This window comes from Selaginella moellendorffii, unplaced genomic scaffold, assembly GCF_000143415.4.
Source record: "Selaginella moellendorffii unplaced genomic scaffold, v1.0 SELMOscaffold_14, whole genome shotgun sequence".
In the NCBI taxonomy this organism is placed as follows: domain Eukaryota; kingdom Viridiplantae; phylum Streptophyta; class Lycopodiopsida; order Selaginellales; family Selaginellaceae; genus Selaginella; species Selaginella moellendorffii.
The window spans coordinates 2,143,364-2,162,437 of NW_003314275.1; the positions used below are offsets into that span (position 1 = coordinate 2,143,364).

The 19,074-nt window shown below is 45.9% G+C and overlaps 3 protein-coding genes across 4 annotated transcripts; 2 read left to right on the forward strand and 1 right to left on the reverse strand.

Moving 5' to 3' along the window:
* The first annotated feature begins 3,637 nt into the window (after positions 1–3,637).
* Positions 3,638–8,208, forward strand: LOC9632656 (GPI inositol-deacylase). Its single transcript, XM_024675157.1, has 18 exons — positions 3,638–4,063; positions 4,208–4,510; positions 4,588–4,778; positions 4,835–5,012; positions 5,059–5,196; positions 5,256–5,430; positions 5,480–5,634; positions 5,683–5,844; positions 5,892–6,002; positions 6,056–6,175; positions 6,227–6,371; positions 6,424–6,587; positions 6,641–6,727; positions 6,781–7,109; positions 7,167–7,239; positions 7,288–7,427; positions 7,488–7,713; positions 7,779–8,208. Exons 1-18 carry the CDS (start codon positions 3,752–3,754, stop codon positions 8,109–8,111), a joined length of 3,342 nt encoding a protein of 1,113 aa, XP_024530925.1. The 5' UTR covers positions 3,638–3,751; the 3' UTR covers positions 8,112–8,208.
* Positions 8,209–8,287: 79 nt separating this feature from the next.
* LOC112346363 (extensin-like) lies at positions 8,288–10,218 on the forward strand. 2 transcript variants are annotated; one of them, XM_024675158.1, is made up of 9 exons: positions 8,288–8,361; positions 8,429–8,665; positions 8,717–8,825; positions 8,876–9,135; positions 9,199–9,304; positions 9,349–9,614; positions 9,663–9,817; positions 9,881–9,976; positions 10,038–10,218. In XM_024675158.1, exons 1-9 carry the CDS (start codon positions 8,332–8,334, stop codon positions 10,129–10,131), a joined length of 1,353 nt encoding a protein of 450 aa, XP_024530926.1. In that variant the 5' UTR covers positions 8,288–8,331; the 3' UTR covers positions 10,132–10,218. The 2 variants fall into 2 exon arrangements, with proteins under 2 accessions (XP_024530926.1, XP_024530927.1); XM_024675159.1 differs by having other exon boundaries at positions 8,897–9,135.
* Positions 10,219–10,765: 547 nt separating this feature from the next.
* Positions 10,766–11,910, reverse strand: LOC9631792. Its single transcript, XM_002970549.2, has 5 exons — positions 11,598–11,910; positions 11,388–11,488; positions 11,223–11,318; positions 11,063–11,164; positions 10,766–11,005 (listed from the first exon to the last, which is right to left on the reverse strand). The coding sequence occupies exons 1-5, from the start codon at positions 11,857–11,859 to the stop codon at positions 10,835–10,837; spliced, it is 732 nt and encodes a 243-aa protein (XP_002970595.2). The 5' UTR covers positions 11,860–11,910; the 3' UTR covers positions 10,766–10,834.
* Between the last annotated feature and the right edge of the window lie 7,164 nt (positions 11,911–19,074).

Here is a 19,074-nt window from a genome sequence, read left to right on the forward strand (position 1 = left end):
ACCCAGACACAAGTAATAGCCTGTCAAAAAGGATAAGTTGTCCGGCCGAAAGGACTGAACAAGGCAGCCAACTGTCAGCTTGAACCAACCCCTACTCTGTACCTCCTTGAGTTATGAATGGACCAAGCGGCTTGGCCTTCTTTCAACGTAGGTAAGGCAGAGGACTAGCCAAAACAAGTATCAAAGACGTCAAGGAAACACAAAGAAACATATAAACAAGAGCCAAATGCGGCAGGCTGAAAGCAACAAGAATGCATAGCGATTTGATCAAAGAAATTCTATCTCATCACACTGAATGAATAACCCTGCTTAAAGGAAAGAAGCTTATCTCGTAAGAGAATCTAAATTGATGTTAAAGGTTAGATGAACAATGAAATAGCAATATGAATTGAAATCAGAAGGAACTAACATAGAGAAAATACCTCTTGAGATGATTACCATTGGTCTGATTCAGCAGTTTTGAACCTGTAAGTTCTGCAAGCTAGTAGGAGTTTGTCCCTGCGCTCCCAAGGACTTGATACGGGTCAATCCACGGAGGTTGAAACTTTGCTTTATGGTGTGTAGAAGCATTCAGGCGCCGAACGACATCAAGGAAGCTTTCACCTCGCTGCTTCACAAGCATGAGAGCAGTGCAGTATTGATGAATCTGAATACGAACGGCCTCAATATCTCAATCCCTCATCCAGCTGTATCGATTGATCTGTGCAATTGGTGTGAAGATCCTGTGATGTCCCAACGGTTCTAGTGGGATCCACTTCCTCAGATAGGAAGGTAAACAAAGTTGTACGGGAAGAGCTTCCAAACCATACACCAATCAAAATGGTGTAAAACCTGTAAGGAGCTTCTTTGCCACAGAGCATGTGGTAACAAGGTTGGCTAGGCACATGGATTATCCTGAACAACCTTCTGGAAAATTGACTTAAAGTGACTTGTTTGTGACCTCGGTCTGGCCATTCCCTTGAGCCCAGTAGGAACTTGACGTAAGATGAGAAATCCCAACCTTTGTTGTCAGCTCAGCAACAACAGCGCCTAAGAAGTGTGATCCTCGATCAGAAAGTAGCGTCCTCAGAACTCCAAAATGACAGCAAATATGCGTGTACAGAAAGTCAGCAGTCGTCTGCTGATAAAAAACCGGAGAAGAAACTGCTTCAGCGCATTTAGTAATGCTATCTGTAGCCATGAAAATGTAGGTGTGCCTGTTAGAGGCCAGAGAATAAAGTCCTGAACAGTCCAAACTCCACCGCATAAACGGTCCTTCTGGGTGAATCGGATGTAGCGGGTGTTTATCATGTAGACGAGCAGTCTGAAATTGTTGACATGGTTGGCAGTGTTGAACATACTGGGCACTGTCACTGTAGAGTGTGGGCCAAAAGTACCCCACGCATAGTATCTTCTTGCTGGTGTTCATTGCGGCTAAATGACCCCCACAGTCATGTGTTGCAACTAAGAGCTGTGAAGCTTCAACAACGGAGGAGTGTGCCATCTCCATGTCAGCAATACAGAGTGCCATTAACGAGAATGAACCTAGCAACCCGCTGACTGAGAGAACGGCATTCATGCCGAGACAAGTGTAAACAATCCTCACCTTGCAAGAGCTTGAGTAGATCTTGATACCATGGCCATTGAAGGTGAACATAGGAGATGGGACTTTAACGAAAGGTGAAAGCATGTGATGGTGCTCAAGATCCGTCACAGCATATATGGAATGGAAATGTACATATGTGTGACACGGTGAACCGGTGAAGACTCGTGTCTTTCCACGTGGACTAGCCACGTGGCACAGGGCCACTCTCAACACTCCCACTGGCACGGTGGCTGATGCTCATCCGTGGAGAGAGTCCCAGCCCTTCGCGATGGACTCGAAATCGATCTCGGGGTAGTGCTTTTGTGAAGATATCTGCAACCTGAGTGGTCGTGTCGCAGTGGATCAGCTCAATTGTGCCTCCTTCCACTTTCTCACGAACAAAATGATGATGGATCCCAAAGTCTTTGGTGCGTGAATGAAAGCGAGGATTGGCCGCTAACGCAATGCAGCTTTGATTGTCGCAGAAGAGGCGAGTGGGAGTCTTCACACTCACACCAAGGTTAGAAAGTAAGTCCTCTTTGCCATCCTCCACTTCTCTAAAAAAGAAAGTTACAGAACTTGAAGGTCCTGTGGCTAGTGTGGATCTCAGCTGCTTGCAATGTTGGGACTTCCGACCATTAATCCTGACGAAATGGTGATAGTAGGTTGTGCTATAATCCTTTATGGGCATCTAAAATGCAGTCAAATCCTAACAAGAAGTTGAATCATCTGTGTCATATTCACGCTCATCTTCTTCTTTGATCCCAATTAAGCCCTCTTGGAACTTCCAGAGCTCACCTTGGGTGACCTGGTGAGAAGGTACAACAGGATTTTTATCTTGTTCCTGATAATCAAAATGACAGACATAAAACAATAAGTGCATGTTTTGAACGAGCTCTAGTCATACCTTCTTTGTGAGCTTGACAATGTATGTGAACAAGGTTAGCTGCAAATCGCTAGCTTCCGCAGTGAGCACCATCTCACAAATCTCACCAATTGTTTTGCCCTGGACATCAATTACATCAGAACATATTACTGACATATAAATATTTTATTATCTCCTTCAATCCATCGTCCAGTAATGTCACCCATTGGAGGCAGTCCTCTCTACTGCACATCCCCTTATGAGAGGTAGGTGGCCTCTTTACCATGAAACATCGTCCCAGGAAGACACCAGCAACTATGCAAAGTCTCAATAACAGGCTCTCCAAAATTGCGACATCGCTTTTCCTCCAAGCTCTTGGGTGATAGAAGCCATCCCCACTTCCGAGTACTGCCCAGTGGCCAGCGCCTTTCCTTTGCACCACTGAGGAGAGCGCGAGGCATCCGCCACCCAGAAAACTCACGTCACCCTTCTCAAAGTCGATCACCATAACGTTTGTGGTCGCCATCACGTCCTCGGCACAAGTCTTGTATCTGTGGCGAGCTTGGCAAGTTGACAAGGAGAAAACAAACTCTGACCAGCTCGTTTGCTGGATCCAGATTCTTCCTGCTGCTCAATGGTTGGAAGCGGGGTGTTTGCGCTGAGCAGCAGGAAGAATCTGGATCGAGCAAACGAGCTGGTCCCCGCCTCCACGCCTCCCGGCTTAAGAACAGGTTTCCCCGTGACTGCATCCAAGGTGCTCGTAAACTGCATCTCACCGAGAACAAATTCCACCTCGAAACTGTTCCCACTCAACGATGTCCCTTGATCGCGGATGTAGACTGTGAGATGGTGTATAAACCCGTTTCTGACTAGGTTCTTTGAGTGGCCGAGCATCCCATTCACGGCACCCCCCAAATGCCCACGGTGAAAAATCTTGATCTCTTCGAACACTTCAAGAGGTTGGTCGCAACAGTGAATTGCATACTTCAAAGAGGTGCTTCTCACCGCCAGATACGACTGGATCGAGCTTCGCGCAATGGTCCTTTCAGAAGCCCTAATTCCATATAGAATCTTCGAATCACTTTATTTCAAAAGCCCTAGTTATAAATGGAATATGCCTAGAATCGTTTCCTTTTGATTCCTCGCGTGTTTTCCGGGGATCCAACGGCCGTCCTGCGCAACCCTCGCCAGCCCGGATTCTGCCACGTCACCCACGTCTGTGACTGTAGCAACAGGGTTAAGCGCAATGGAGCTGCTGCTGGGATCGCCTTGCTCGATGCCGGGATACTCCGTCTAGGTATGATATTTCGATCGAAGCGGCGATGGCGGTGGAGAGCGGCGATCCACGTTCTGCTCGGATTCGATGGCGCGTTGCCTCCGCCGCGGCAGTGGCGGCGGCGGCGCTGCTGCTCGGGATCTCGGGCCTGATGAAGGCGCTCCCCAATGCTTGCGTCATGACCTACATGTATCCCACCTATGTGCCCGTTCCATCGGGGCCTGGCTCGCCATCGGGGAAGTATGGATTGTTCCTCTATCACGAGGGGTGGAAGAAGATCGATTTTGAGCAGCATTTACGTCGCCTCGCCGGTGTTCCAGTTCTCTTCATCCCTGGCAACGGCGGCAGCTACAAACAGGTAATTTGATCTGTCTGATCGACTTCCTAGAATTTTTTTTCCTCCATTCTCCTCCATTTTTTTGGTTCGATGTGTCCTTTGTTTCAGTTGCTTGGTCGATGGTTCTTCCTAACACGGCTAAAAGTTTTTTTTTTTTTTCTGTAGGTGCGATCACTTGGAGCCGAGTCGGATAGAGCATACAATGCTGGGCCTCAGGACAAAACATACTACCAGCAATCATTTTTCACTCCCGACGAGGCCGGGATGAGCAACGATGAGAACTTGTGGGGGCGAGAGTCGTGGGACTCTCCGGACCATGTACGAGATCTCTTGGCAGACGTGGGGCATCAAGAGGAGTACGTGAACCGGCTGGACTGGTTTGCTGTTGATCTCGAGGGAGAGCATTCGGCTTTGGACGGAAGAATTCTCGAAGAGCATACGGAGTATGTTGTGCAGGCTATTCACAGGGTAACAAGGTGTCAGTTCTTCTTTGATGTTTCTGCGCTTCTAACTTGTACTTGTGTGGTTTTTTTTTTTCTCTGTAGATTTTGGATCAATACAGGGAGTCCTTAAGAGCCAGATCTGGAGGGAAGAGAGGAAATGAGGACGCATTACCGACCAGCGTTATTGTCGTTGGACATTCCATGGGGGGATTTGTCGCAAGAGCTGCCGTCGTCCATCCGGAGCTGAGGAAAGGAACAGTACAGACTGTTGTGACGATTTCTAGCCCGCACTTGTAAGTTTCTAGCGTCGTACTTGGTGTTTTCAGCTGACAGTAAATGTTTTCTTCAGGCTACCTCCCTTGGCACTTCAGCCATCGCTTGGTCATTTTTTCTCGAGAATAAACAAAGCATGGCGGATGGGTTATAGCAGTCCAAGGTCAAGGTCTGGAAGGCCGAGGCCTAGTAGCGAGGCCCCACTCTCAGATGTTATAGTGATATCTTTGCCGGGTGGGATTTACGATTACCAGGTAATCCAGAATTGAGTCAGTATAATAACTCTACCTTGTTATTCAGGTTCGTTCTAGAATGGCTTCACTTGATACTATTGTTCCAGCAACAAATTCACTTACCGTTGGGGCGCCTGAAATGCTGAATGCATGGCTTTCTACCGAGCACCAGACGATATTGTGGTGCAATCAACTCGTTGTTCAGGTGTGCGCGACCAAAAAACTTTCGGTTCTCACTCTAAAATACTTATAAACCTTTTGTAGCTTGCACACACACTCCTAAACGTTGTTGACAGGCAAACTGGTCAGGCGATATCAAGTCCTCGTACGAGACTGGCAGTTTTTATTGCAAGACTAAGAAGTGCCATTCCGCAAACCTTTGGCTGGCTCGCAACAGCTGATTTAATGGATGACAAGGAATCAGCATCTGGCAGAAACGGTATTCATCTATTGCCTCTTCAATGATCGATTATGATATTTGGCTGCAGATAAAAGCACAGCGGCGAAACCGAAGTACGCGGGTCGCTATGCATGCCCGAGAACGTTTCAGTGGGAAGGTGATAGGGACTTTCATGTTGACACTTCTTTAGTGACAGTTTTGGCCATGGACGGTAGAAGGCGTTGGCTGGATATTCAAAAGCAGGTGACGGGTATGTCTTAAGCTAGAACAACAGTCTAAAATGTTTTGCAGGCAGTACATGGCAGATCAAACTTTGTTCTAGTGACAAACTTTGCACCATGTCTGGGAATTCGAGTTCACTTATGGCATGGAAAAAGCAAGAAAGCCAATGACAACGCTGTCGAAGTTACGGCAAAGATGGTTCAATTGCCTTCAGCACCGGCACCCCGTCAGGTTGTACACGATTAAGACTTTTTTCTCTTAAATCTTTCATCTTGCAGGCTGAGCCTGGAGGACAATCCGAGCAGGCTTCTCCATCAGGAATCTTGAGACTAAGCGCAGACGATCTGGAGGGATTTCGCTACATAACTATTTCTGTGGCACCTCGTCCAGTATGTTCTTGTTATTTCCTATCTTGTTTTTTTATTTGCAATCTGCCTTCTAGACCGTGGTAGGACGGCCTCCACCAGCAGCATCCATGGCTGTAGGCCAGTTTATAGACCCGAGAGATGGGAGTGCGTTTTTGTCGGCTTGGTCAATCTTTTCTTCTACTTACAGATCTCAGGTAAGTTCGTAACTCTATTCAAAGGGATGAAATGACGGCTTCTTTATGCAGAGTCTACATCTAAACGAGAAGCATCCTTTGGTGATGAACTTTTCGGTCTCTGTCGGCTTTGGCGTTTTGCCACTTTTAATGGAAGTAAAAACGGCAAGCTGTGGCATTTCGGATAGACAACAGGCAGGCGATAGTGAAGTTGCAAGTAAGTTTTAACTAGTAAAGAACTCGAAGCTCCGTTCTAAAACAACTTACAGACCTTTGCAAGCTTCGCTGTTTTCCACCGCTGGCAATGCTTTGGGACCCTTATGCGGGTCTTCAAATACTTCCTAATCTGCGCGTGGAAACTATTGTATCCGACTCTTCTACTGTCTTACCGGGCCTCAAGTATGGTCCTCACGAAGCATCCATGGTTCTATTGGTAAGATAAATATTGCCTGAGCTTCCAGTTTATTTTTGCATTTTTTATTGCAGGCTGACCCGCATTGTGGTTATAACATTACATTTAAATTGGCGAAATCCATCACTGTTAACAGGTTTCTATTAACGCATGCGTCACAGGTACATGCAGTGCGAGCTCGTATCTGTTTTCTAATTCCGCTGTTTATTTACAGATTGGAGGATTCATGGTAGTGGTTTTGCTGTATGCGTTAAGTCGACAAGCTCGTGCATGGGAACTTGATACGTCCTTTCCCTCGCTTTATGCTTGCCTGGAACGAAATTTTATGTTTCCAGTGCCGTTTCTTCCGCTGTGTTTTGGCCCCTTATTTATTTATTTTTTCCGTACGACAATTGGAGGCGATATTCCACCTCCATATGTGCAAACATCGGTTGTGGCTGCTATTTGCTACGTAATTGCCAATGGGATTATGGCCATCCTTGCTGTAGGGAGCATGCTCACCTTTCATGCGACTGCATCTCTTCAAGTGTTCTTGCGGTCCAGGTAAGAAACTCTTGCAGTTTTCTCGCGTGCTAATAGTATATGTTTTGATTAAATCAGGTGGCAGTCGAAATGGAACAGTAGATGGCTACGGCGTCTGTTTGATCAAGTCTCTGTTTGCTTCAATCTCCAGGTTTGTTTTCTCTTTTCTAAACGTTGTCGCTGATGCTGTGAAAACCAGATGGTAAGGAAGGTCAGAGCAGTGCCAAGACTGACCACGGGGATAGTGGCAACTGTTCTTGTGTTTTTTGTTCATCCTGTCTTGGGACTCTCAGTGCTACTTCTAGCGCATACATGGTCGTGCCATGTTGCGCTTTGCAGGTACGTTCATTTGCGTGTGTTGTTTTCCTGATTAATCAAAGTGGAATGAATCCTCCGCAGCTATCGCGAGACGAGAGCGACTGCAGATAGGCCACAAGCAGACGCTAACTCCCGAAGAAACGGGCATCACAACGGCGCCAAAGATGATCTAGACGAGAGCAGCGTCGTCGACACAAAATCCGCGGCGCTTGTTCACCTCGAGTCCTTCAAATTCTTCCAGGGCTTGCTCCTCCTACACTTCACAGCCACAGCCATGCTCCTCCCCTCTTTCATCGCGTGGATACAGGTACTATACTTTTCTCCTTCTCTTTCGTAGTAATACTAACACTCACAAAACTCTTTCATCTCCAGAGACCCAAAGTCGATCGGACACTTCCATGGTTTCTGGACTCGCTACTGTGCTTCGGCGTCCTTCTCCACGGCCTCTACGCGAGCAGCGGCGGCGCAGACACCCTCTCCTCTTTCAGCCGCTTCGAAGCACTGAGAAGCTACGGATTGAGCGTGGTTTTTGCGGTGAGTGGATTGTATACTTACTGGGCAGGGCTGTGCTTGGCTCCCTATCGAGCGTTCTACGCTTTCGCGGCCATTGGTTTGATCACTTCAGTGATGAGATACACAGACAAGAACAAGGGAGATTGCTGCTCCTTGTACAAGAGTAAAAGGCGGCATTTTCACGGGCATTAAGTTTTAACCGCTGTACTTTTTCTGAGGTGAAAATAGTTTGCCTTGAGGATTTACCGGAATCTATGGCCGTCCGATGTAGATGGATTCTCCTAGAATCTATGCCATGTAAATGCCACGTGGCGCGAGGTTTAAAATTAACCCTTTACGTGGGCAAATAAAAGGACATACATTTCACTCGAAAGTATAGGGCTAGGGTTTTTTGGCGGGGGGCGCCGTCTCCATGGCGGGCAGCGAGTGGCGGGGAGATTTCGTGAGTAGTGGGAGGATTCTAGCGATAGCGTCGATGGTTCTAACTCCTGATTCGATCGATCGTGCAGAGATTTGGCGGTAGAGCTGATGCGGTCAAATTCGAGAGCAAAAGCAAGCAGGATTGCCTGCGGCGGCGCCAGGTGATCAGTGAATTGCTCAAGAACAAGGAGAAGGAGAAGGAGAAAGAGAAGGAGCGATTGAATGGTAAGGAGAGCGGCCGTGATCGGGATCGCGGTTTCTTTGGCCCCAGCAGCAGCTCAAAACCTATACAAAGACCGCTCAAGCCTGTCAGACCTATCCCAAAGGTACGTTCTTCCATTGGCAGTGGCAACAATTTTTCTGGATTTGCTTTTCAGGCGAAACAAGAGTGTGTGAAGAAACTCAAGGATGCTCGCGATTTTACCTTCCTGTTTAACGAGGGTGGCAGTCCGGCGGCGCAGAAGCCTACCTCCAACGGGAGCTCTGGTACTTAAAACTTTCCTTACCTTTCTACTGTGTTTTATAAGAGTGCTTAGTTCACAATGTCAGGAGTAAAGCAAGCGAGGAACGTAAAGCTAGCGAACCTCGCAAAGCCGTGCAGAAGCCTCAGGAGCGTAAGGTGACGGAGGTGAAGGCTGGAAAACTTGCGCAGGAGATTTTGAAGAGCAATTCCTTGAAGCCGCCTGTTAAACTGGCTGGATCTACAGCTCCAAGGCCTTCGAGTGCTCCGAGTGCTCCTCCAAGTACATCAAAACCTACAGTGAAAGCATCCAAGCCAAGCAGACCGCCGGTAAAGGTAGACATCTATGGCTTTCTAGTTTTTCCTCTTCAATCTTACGGATCCATTACGCATTTGCAGCCGAAAGTAAATCCTCAGGAGGCAAAGAAGCTAAAAGAAGGGCGAGACTACAGTTTTTTGTTTGACGATGGCGGCGATTCAAAGCCTGGGAACGAGAGGCCCAATGGTATGTTTCACAAGCAGTGAAGATATTGATGGTGGATTTTTCAGGAAGCAAGGACATGCCACCGAGATCTTCGGAAAAAAAGGTTGTCAGTTCGAGTACAAAAATGTCCTCGAAGCCTGTACAGCCATCAGTTAAACCTCCGTCAAAACCCGCAACGACGGTAACAAAGACCACCGCGAAACCAGTCGATAGACGGCCTTTACCTGACAAAAGAGTACCAGATAAAAGGCCACTGTCAGAGAAAAGACCAAATCAGCAACAAGGTGTGAAGCGCAAGCACGAAAGCGAGCCACCGGGGCCTTCGAAACAGGTACCACGAATCCTGGTTTTCTACTTCGCTAAAACCGTTTTGAAACAGAGTAAGCCTCTTGTAAGCCATTCCAAGCCACAGCCGAAGACCGCGATCACGAAAAATAAGTCCCTGATCGACCGCAGACATGCGTTTCGAGACCTTTCTAGCGACAGCGACGAGGATGAGGAGAGGGGCATCGTCAAATTGCCAAAACAATTCCGGTATGCGAAGCTAACTTTCGTGGATTCCTTGCCACAAGTGATGTCTCTTCTGTTTCTTTTCAGGCTTTCAAGGCGTTACCAGGACGATGGATATGATTCCTCGGATTCTTCCAACATGGAAGTCGGGTTTAGTGCGATCCAAGCGGAGGAAGCGCGAAGGTATGTATTCTTTGCTCTCGAGAAGAAGCGGTACTAAACTCCTCCTCCTTGTGTGAATCAGTGCTCGCATTGCTCGCCAGGAGGACGAAGAACAGCTCAAGTTAATCGAGGAGGAAGAACGGCAAGAAAGATTGCGTAAGAGAAGGAAAGCGTGAAACGAGCCATGTACATTTGATTCATTGAAGGTGGAAATATTCTTCGAATATGCTTCGACATAAAGGATATTCTATTTTAAATGTAAAGGATGTTTATCCTTAACCTGGTAGGTGCCACGTGTCTTAGAATATCACTTATGAGGTTTGACTTAATTTTAACGGATGGTTTTAGTAGCTATTATTCAGATTTTGCCACGTGTTTTTCTTTCTCGAGCTCGGCTATGTCGATCGCGAGGATTGTAGCCAAGTTCCAGTGCTCGAGGGGGGCGGCGACGGCGGCGCTAGCGTCGCCAGGAGTTCCAATCCCATCGCCAGGCTCCCCGCCGCCTCGCCCATCGGAGGCTCCGACTCCGAGCCCGCCAGTTCCAGAGATTCCGCGCGTTCCTCCGGGATACCCAGGCACCGATCCGCCCCAGGATGTTCCTCCCATTCCTCCCACGCCGGATCTCTATCCCCCAGGCCCGGAGATCCCAAATCCATCGCCGCCAAGGCCAGAGATGCCTGGGAACTTCCCGCCCCCGGCATACTGTTGAGTGCTAGATCCTAGCGACGAAGTTTCCTCTTGTAAAAATCACCGCCATTTCCAGAAATCCAAAGCTTGGCCTGTGAGTCTTAGAACTTCGAGTCGATGATCAGCCAAAGTGTTTCCATACGTACCAATTATGTACATTGAATGGATCAGTGTGTAGTTTTGTACAAGAGTTTAGAAGAAGGTCCAGCTGTAGTAAGCTTTCTCGACGATGCCACCGCCGCAGCGAATTGCCTGGTTGAGATTTTCCAGGCCCGGCGGTACTCCCCACAGCAATGGAATCGCTACTGTCATCTTGAGCTTCTCGTGGAGATCGCTGGACGTGAGCTTGGCAGCGATAACAACCTGTGACAAAACAAACAAAGATCATCGCAAGAAGTTCACGGCATTTTCGATCCATACCTCTCCCCCTTGTTCTAAAACCGTGTCTTCGACAACGTCGCTGAGCATCTCCACGGAGCGGCAAAAGCCAAAGACGCAGAACCGGCGGCCTAAATCCAATCCCTGCATCGAAAGTTCCGTTGGATCTATAATCTAGGAGACGATCACACGAGAAGCTTACGTTTGTAGCAGCGATATCAAAGACGGCACCGAGGCAGAGCTCCTGCTTGGGATCCATGTACTGCTCTTCGCGAAAGCGCCGTAGTCTTTGTTTTTTCTATCCAAAAAGAAAAAAAAAGAAAAAGTGAAGAGAACACTATCGAAAGGAAAAATCCACTATTCATACCCTCGAAGAACTCACGGGACGTGCAAATCTGGAGCCCCCAATTCGCACAAGCCCTTCGCTAGTGAAGAGAGTGATGGTGTCTCCTTGCATCCATTCGACAGCTGCCATAAACAATCGAACTGGTTTGAGTGCCTGTTGATCCGATAGAAGAGCATTACACACAAATTCCACGGGGGTAAAGCAAGGAAATCCAAAGAAGAAAAAACTCACCATCGGAGTTTTGCCACGAAGAATCCCATGGATACGGCCCATACGAATCTTCCGAGCTGAGATTATCGTCGCTGGAAGCACACGGGCGCGCCGATCTCCTGCCACTCACGCTGCCTAGCATGAGATTGGACGCGTCAAACCTGGCGAGAAGGGGCGATCTTCGTGTAGAGCTGTGATGAATCCACGGGCCTTGAAATCCAGCGCCTAGATTGAATGGCTGCGAGAGCGCTAGAACATCCATAGGGCTCCCCAATAGCCGCATTCTCTTTCCCTGGAATCAAAGACCATACCAAGGAGAAGCCCTAGGACTATCGCTTTGGAAATCTGACGGTTTGATTTCCTTATTACTATCTCGCCACGTGTTATAGAATTTTCCGTGCTTGCGCGTTCTTCGCACGTCCAATACTGCGAAAAATCCCCGCCGCCCAAGTGATTATACTCATACCAAAATGCTCGAAAGAGTTCAAGATATAAGGATTTTCACTACACTTTAAGTAAAGATCAATTGTAAAGGAGATTTTTATTGTTTTAATCTTTGGCAATCGACATAAATCGAAGCAATGATCTTCTCTTGATCTTTCTAATGAGAAGAGCTCTCAGCACTGTATTAGCAACAAACACTAGACCATGGTCATGGATTCCAAAAGCAGTAAAGGTTGTAAATTTTCAGTGGGCAAAAGTGTAATGTCCGTTAAGAACCCTAAAATTTCAAACTTGTTTCGCGCGCATTGGTTTCATGGCGACCTCAAAGGCACTCACTTATTCCTAGATTTTGTGGTGACACCCTGGAGCAAATGGGATCTTCCAGCCCCTTCTAGGACATATATAAGCCCAGGCCCCTTCTCAATTCTGTATCCCATTCCCAACCCTTCTCCACAGTAGCGCTGAACGCCCGAGCTTTTGAATCGAGTGAATCGCCCTCTCGCATTTGTCTTCTGTTTCTCTTTTGTGTTTTACAGATGACCTTCTTGGCTGCAAGGTGCCGCGTCGGGGATATCATTGGCATGCCTGGTGTATCCTGGTTAAGCACTACACCGATATTGGACAATATCACCAACAATGGCGTGGTGCTTAATCAGGATCCCGTTCGGAAAGTCGTTGTTTCTCACGGAAATAGAAGATCTAGATCTAACGGCAGCTGTAACACCTCTGAGAGCACCACGAATGGAGATGGCTCCCTTCTCCTTCTTTGTGCTAGTGGGTACACACTAACGAGCGCTCTACAGAGTCCTGTTCCTGCTCATTGCGATACTGGTCAGCTCTTCCATCAAATCGGGTAGGACTAGGAACATGAGAGCATCATGGACATCAGCCGTGGTCATGGACATGGAGTGCTTCACGAGCGATATGAGCGTGAATCTCTTGGGCGTTGAGGAGTCTTCTGGTGTGACCATAAGGGTGATCAATGATTTCCACAATCTCAAACTGATATTGCTTGAGGGATAATAGGCTAGAGGCTAGACCATCCCAAAGATAGCTTTCTAAATGCTCGTCTCCCTCCTTTCAAAACCTCTGTGTGTAGATGTCCATCATCAAGGCCTCAACTCCCTAGAGTTCTCGGCACGGGTGATGATCTCGAGCATGGAGATTGCTTCCTGCGGCACGAGGACAGTGAGAGGCTTGCCACTGGACGAGCATGCCCAACAACCTGCATCTCCAACATGTTGCGCTTGGTTGAAATGCCTTCGTGACGTGATGTTTTCTTTCTGGATGCGATAGAGACGAAAACGTAAAAAGAGTATCGCAAAGGTACCTGAGCAGAGCTGTCTGCTTCTACCATCTCTGAGTTTCGCCCCCTTTTCCTTGGACTGATCCGACTTCGCTTGGAGGCGGAGGATGGCGGCTTTATATGGTATGTCTTCTCTGCTGAATTGCTTAGAACGATCTTCCATCTCCAGTGCGTCCATCTTCGAGGACTTCACTCTCACGTCACTCTCCAACCTGCCTCTGGCCACCACTTTGTTCTTGAGCTCTTTCACAAGGTTGTCCTTCTCTGCCGTGATGCTTGGACAAGTTTTGAGCCTTCAATGGTAGGCACTGGGAAGGACTGCTAGTGACTTCTTTCCTTCTGCAATGTCAAGTCTGTGATTTTCTTCGCAATGCTCTACTGCCACCAAACTTTCTTTCTCGTGCTGATTTCTTTCTCAAGCCTTTCTTTGTCTATGAGCCTGCTCACCGACGTTCCTCGCAATTGATAGAGCTCTCGAAAAATCCGATCCGCTAAGACCTAAATTTCAAACTTGTTTCACAAGGCACTGACACAAAATGCACTTATTCTTACGGTTTTTTGGGTGACAAATGGGAGCTTCCAAGAGCATCCTCTTGAGAAATGCCCCTTCTCAAACCTGTACCCTATCCCATCCCTTCCCGGGCGGGGCTTTTGAATCGAATGGGCGCCCTCTCACATTTGTCTTCTGTGTTTTACAGATGAATCATCTGCGCTCCTTCTTGGCAGCAGGGTGCCGCTTCGCTCCCTCTTACAGCCCCCGCCAACGCATTGGCCTTAACAACATGTCCGCCATAACCAACGGGACAATGAACTTGGCAGAGTCATTTGAAATAAATAGCAAGGGTTTAGGGTTTACTTTTATTTTCCAACCATAAATAATGTATATCATTTAGCAAGATTCGTAAATGAAGCTATAACCAGATTACAAATGAAGTCAAACAAAATCAAACGAAGTCAAACAAATTCAAATAAAGTCAAACAAAAACAAATGAATTCAAATGAAATCAAACTAAAACAAACGAAGACAAATGAAGTCAAATGAAGACAAACACAAACACATGGCATGCAATTGACTAAAAAAATTGTTTAAGATTTCAGAATATTCATCTACATCTTTACACCATGGAATGGCCAGAAATGAAGCATGAATTTGGCATCCATGGGACATCAATGCTGACCCTGGCCACTTGGAGCCCAACCTAGGCCAAAATTTTCTTCAAAGCAGCAGGAAGTCCAAGCATGATAGCTGGCAGGGCAGCCACCAGTCGGAGGGCTGCAATGGTGGTAGGGCAGCGAGCAAGTTGTAGTCAACACTGTGTGGGCAACACCAGACACTAATAGTGGTGATCAGGGCATTGGATGTGTGCTAAGGCATGTAGCTAAGAGCAATGTGACATTGGACACTACTGTAGGATAATGGTGAGTGGGGCATTGCATAGTGTTTAGTGCAGTGGTATACCAGAGAGCTATTGAAGTTTGTGATAGCCTTCCTTTTATTTCTTTTTTTCTTGAGGCTTTTTATTTACATAATATCTAGATACCATTTGCAAAATGGGAAAAAGGCGACAGACAATTCCAAATATTGAAGAGCCATTAGAACTGCATGTGAAAGTTGTGGCAATTCAAGGCACCTCACCCATGGAGCTTGCTGAGTGCACATACATGAGTTTTTTACAGCAATAAATTGCTATTTAAATATTATCTGAAGCCAGTGTTGAAGCTGGTGTTTTGACATCATTGTGTAGCACAATAGCTTCTTCATCCACCGTAGCTTGTCAAGACTTTCCCATGCCATCTCAAGCTACCAACAAGGTTCCTACTACTCTAATTGTGGTTCCAAGTATTGTGCACTTTAGGCATTTACAGAGTCTAGAGACTCCCATTGCTCAGGTACTTCCAAAATTTTAGTTTTATTTCCATGGAGTCATACATTGTGTTATGTAGCATGTATCACCACTAGTTGCTTCTGTCCATATAGCAGCAAAATCTAACATGCATCAACACAAGACAAAATGTGAGAGAGCTTTAGCATACAATACCAATCAAAGTGGTTGTAAACGAAATGCTAATATGAACTTCCAAGGAATGTCTAGAGCTCCTACCAACACAATGGTCACCAAGTGGATTATGATTCCAAAAATGTTTGAAGCTAGCACTTTCGTCCATGATGGTGTTCTTAGTGTCTGCCTCTTTTCTTTGGCTTTAAACTCTATTTGTTTACCAGAAAATCTACTATAGACTCCCTCAATGGTGCATACAATCTTGATATTGTGCAAGGTTCTATCCAACATGTATTACCAACACTCAGTTTTGGAGTTCTAATGGAGTGTGCAAACAAGCTTGGCTTGTTTGTGAGGCAAGCTAAGAAGGGAAAGAGAGATATGGTTTAGGGAGTATATTACCAGATTACCACCTAGCAACAACTTTGTAGGACGAGGTTTTCAAGAGGACCTTATAAAGGGCATTAATTATCTATCTTTATGTATCTCTACCTTTAGGTTCACTTGAAACTCAACACTTAGCTAGGAAATATTAACCTTGAGTTATATTCTTACAATCCAAATAAGCATTGGATGCTAAATGATAAAACAACCTATGTCAAACTTTGTGTTAAGAGCATCTAAAATGGGAGAAAAAACATGGTGATGCCTTTTTTTTTTTCATGCTTTACTTTATATTGAACTATGTTTTGCAGGAGGAGCTCAATGCATGTCTAGTGACATTGTTTTAAATGATATATGCATTAGGGAGGGGCAACACGAACAAGAGCAAGAGAGCCAACTTGACAATACCAACACCTTGCAAGGTAGCTTTTTTGCAATTAGAAAATTACTTATTTTCATATAAAAAATTTGGTTTGTTGCCATGCTAATATTGACTTTACTGTCTATAATGCCAAAAGCTAAGCAAGTACTATAATGAATTGCTAAAAATGTAAAAAACCTAAAAGGCATTGATCATTCTCCACGGAACTCCCACAACTTATATATCCCAATAACAGATGCCTACTTTATTCCTTGTTCATGAATGGCCAAGAATGGCCATGAATGGGGGCATCAATTGGCCATCAGTGCCAACCCTGGCCACTTGGAGCCCAACCTAGGTCAAGATTTTCTTGAAGGCAATAAGAAGTTGGCAAGTGGCGATGGTGGAAGCACGATAGCTAGACAACATGGTGGGCAGGTTGTTGGATAGTGATGGTGGCAATAGGATAGTTAGTAGGGTAATATTGTGTGGTTATAGCTGAGATCAGAGTGACACTAGGCCCTGATAGCAGTGACTAGGGCATTGGATGTGTGTTGGGTCAACGCTGAAAAGCAAGCGTGATACTTGGGCAAGGCAAGGCTATGTAGTTGAGGGCAAGGCGACATTGGACACTACTATAGTATAGTGGTGAGCAGGGCATTGGATGCACATTGACCTTGTCTATTCTTGGTAGGAGTGAGAGTAGGATTAAATGTATGAGCTAGCAAGATGCTTTAAGGTGCATCTCTTCTTTTTCCTTGGTGGGGTTGATATGGCAGATAATGATGGGAGTTGTTGAAGGTAAATCCCCTTCCTTTTTTATTTGGAAGAGGTGTTTGTTTTTGTTTGATTTCATTTGAATTCATTTGACTTTAAAAAAAAAATTTGACTTTGTTTATTCTTGTTTGATTTAGTTTGACTTCATTTATAATCTAGTTATAGATTCATTTCCTAATTGCAAGCTATACATATTTGAGCCAAATCATGAAGTTACAAGTCTGTTTAAGATTCCATAGTATATTTTGGTTCAATTAACTTTCAACCTTGTTTTGCTCCATGTTCCATGATTTCTCCAAGGCACTTATTCTCCCTGGAGCAAAGGAGAATATGCCCTCTTGAGGCCAAGGATTCCAGGTGATAGAAATGGGCATTTTCAAAGGCTTAATCGATTTGCTAATGGGCTGGCTTTGAGCGAAAAAAGGCAGCCTCAATTCTTTCCAGTGAATATTAGGTGTCAATTGTGGCTGGAAGCGCTCTTGCATGCTTGATCACAAAATGAAAACTGTGATATCTTCATGTGGAACAAGGTCAGGCTATGTCACCTTGGAATACTCTATCAGAAAAAAAAAAGAAAAAAACCTAAAACAATACACATGCTCTCCTATGTATAGCAATCATCAAGGTAGTAACGTGTTACAACTCCCTGGAGTTCTCGGTGATGATCCCAGCTGCCATTGGACCTATGCAACCTGCATCTCCAACATGTTGCGCTTGGTTGAAATGCTCGAGTCGAGCTGCTTGATCATCTACACGTCTTTCTGGATACATGTGAACCTCTCTCAAGTATGTCATGACAAACCTTTAGAGACGAAAACATAAAAGAGGTACCTGAGTGAAGCTGCTTGTACTCAGAGATGGTAGAAGTAGACTTAATCTGGATTTGCAATGACCGCTTCTAGGTTGATTAACTTCGCTTTGAGGCAGAGGATGGCAGCAGTGGCAAACCTAATCTCTTCTTCCTTGGATCCCTGCTGAATTGCTTAGAATGATCTTCCATCTTCTCCAATGTGTTGATCTTTGGGGGCACCACCACTTTCTCCTTGGAGCTCTTTCACAAGGTTGTGATTCTCTACTGTGATGGCTTTGGATAAGTTCTCCTTCACCGGGAAGAAATGCTAATGACTTCTGTCCTTCTGTGACATCAAGTCTGTGGCCATGCTCTACCATAGACTTTCTTTTTCAAACCTTTCTTTGTCTGTGAGCCTCCTCACCAACATTGTCCTCCCAGTTGATGACCTCAGCAGCATGACAATACATGGGCCACGAGCCCTGTTCTTGCTACACTCTCAGGAGATTGGATGCTGGGAATGCTCTTAATGCTGCTCTTACCACAAGGCATGCGATAGCTTGGCATAGAATAGAGGCCAGCCACAGTAATGAATTACCTTTTCTTCCATTGTTGCTTCTGTTGCTTGCCATTAGGTTAACACTAGTTTACCATTTCATGTTAATAAAGAATATTTCCTAACCAACTTTTTAGGGTTCTTGCAATGGACATCCATGCCTGAAGGGGCTGCAATGAAACTTATGAGCAAGTTGTCCATGATATGGTCGTCCAGGCTTTCTATTGGCAAACATGAGTGGGATACACAGCTGCATCCCATTGAAATCCACTTGTATTTATAATTTTATAACTAAATATAATTCTAAAGGGATTCACCTGGGGCACCATGGCAAGGGTAACATCATTCACATGGAATTGCATAGTAACATGTTATGGCATGTTTAAATAAATACAATACACCACTTGGTTGGAGACATGGGTTTGCCACGATAGTCTTCCATTGTCTCCTTGGTCTTTATGTTTCTTCTGTGACCATGTTCCAAACATTTAACAAAACCATCAAAACATTATATTGTTTGAGCCAAAACAATCAAATGAGAAGCAAGCTCTAGAGATAATGCTGAGTAGCACAGCTGTGATAGTGCCAGCACTAATAACATATGGTGAAAACAAGAACACAACATGGGAGCTTCCTGTTAAACACCATCCTGATTCACTCTCTCTCTGCTTACCTAGCAGTGATGTGGCATTAGGCCTTCTTTTTGTTTTTTCTCCAGTGCAGTCTGTTGCTGCTGCGCCCTCCCACCTGTGGCTCCTCCTCTCCCACTTGCTTGCTCACAGCTCTTGCCCACACTCCCATTGGCCCGCCCGCATGTCCGCCTGCACCCAGCGTGTGCCACGTGGCCACAGCCCCAACACTTAGCCAAATTCATGCCCAC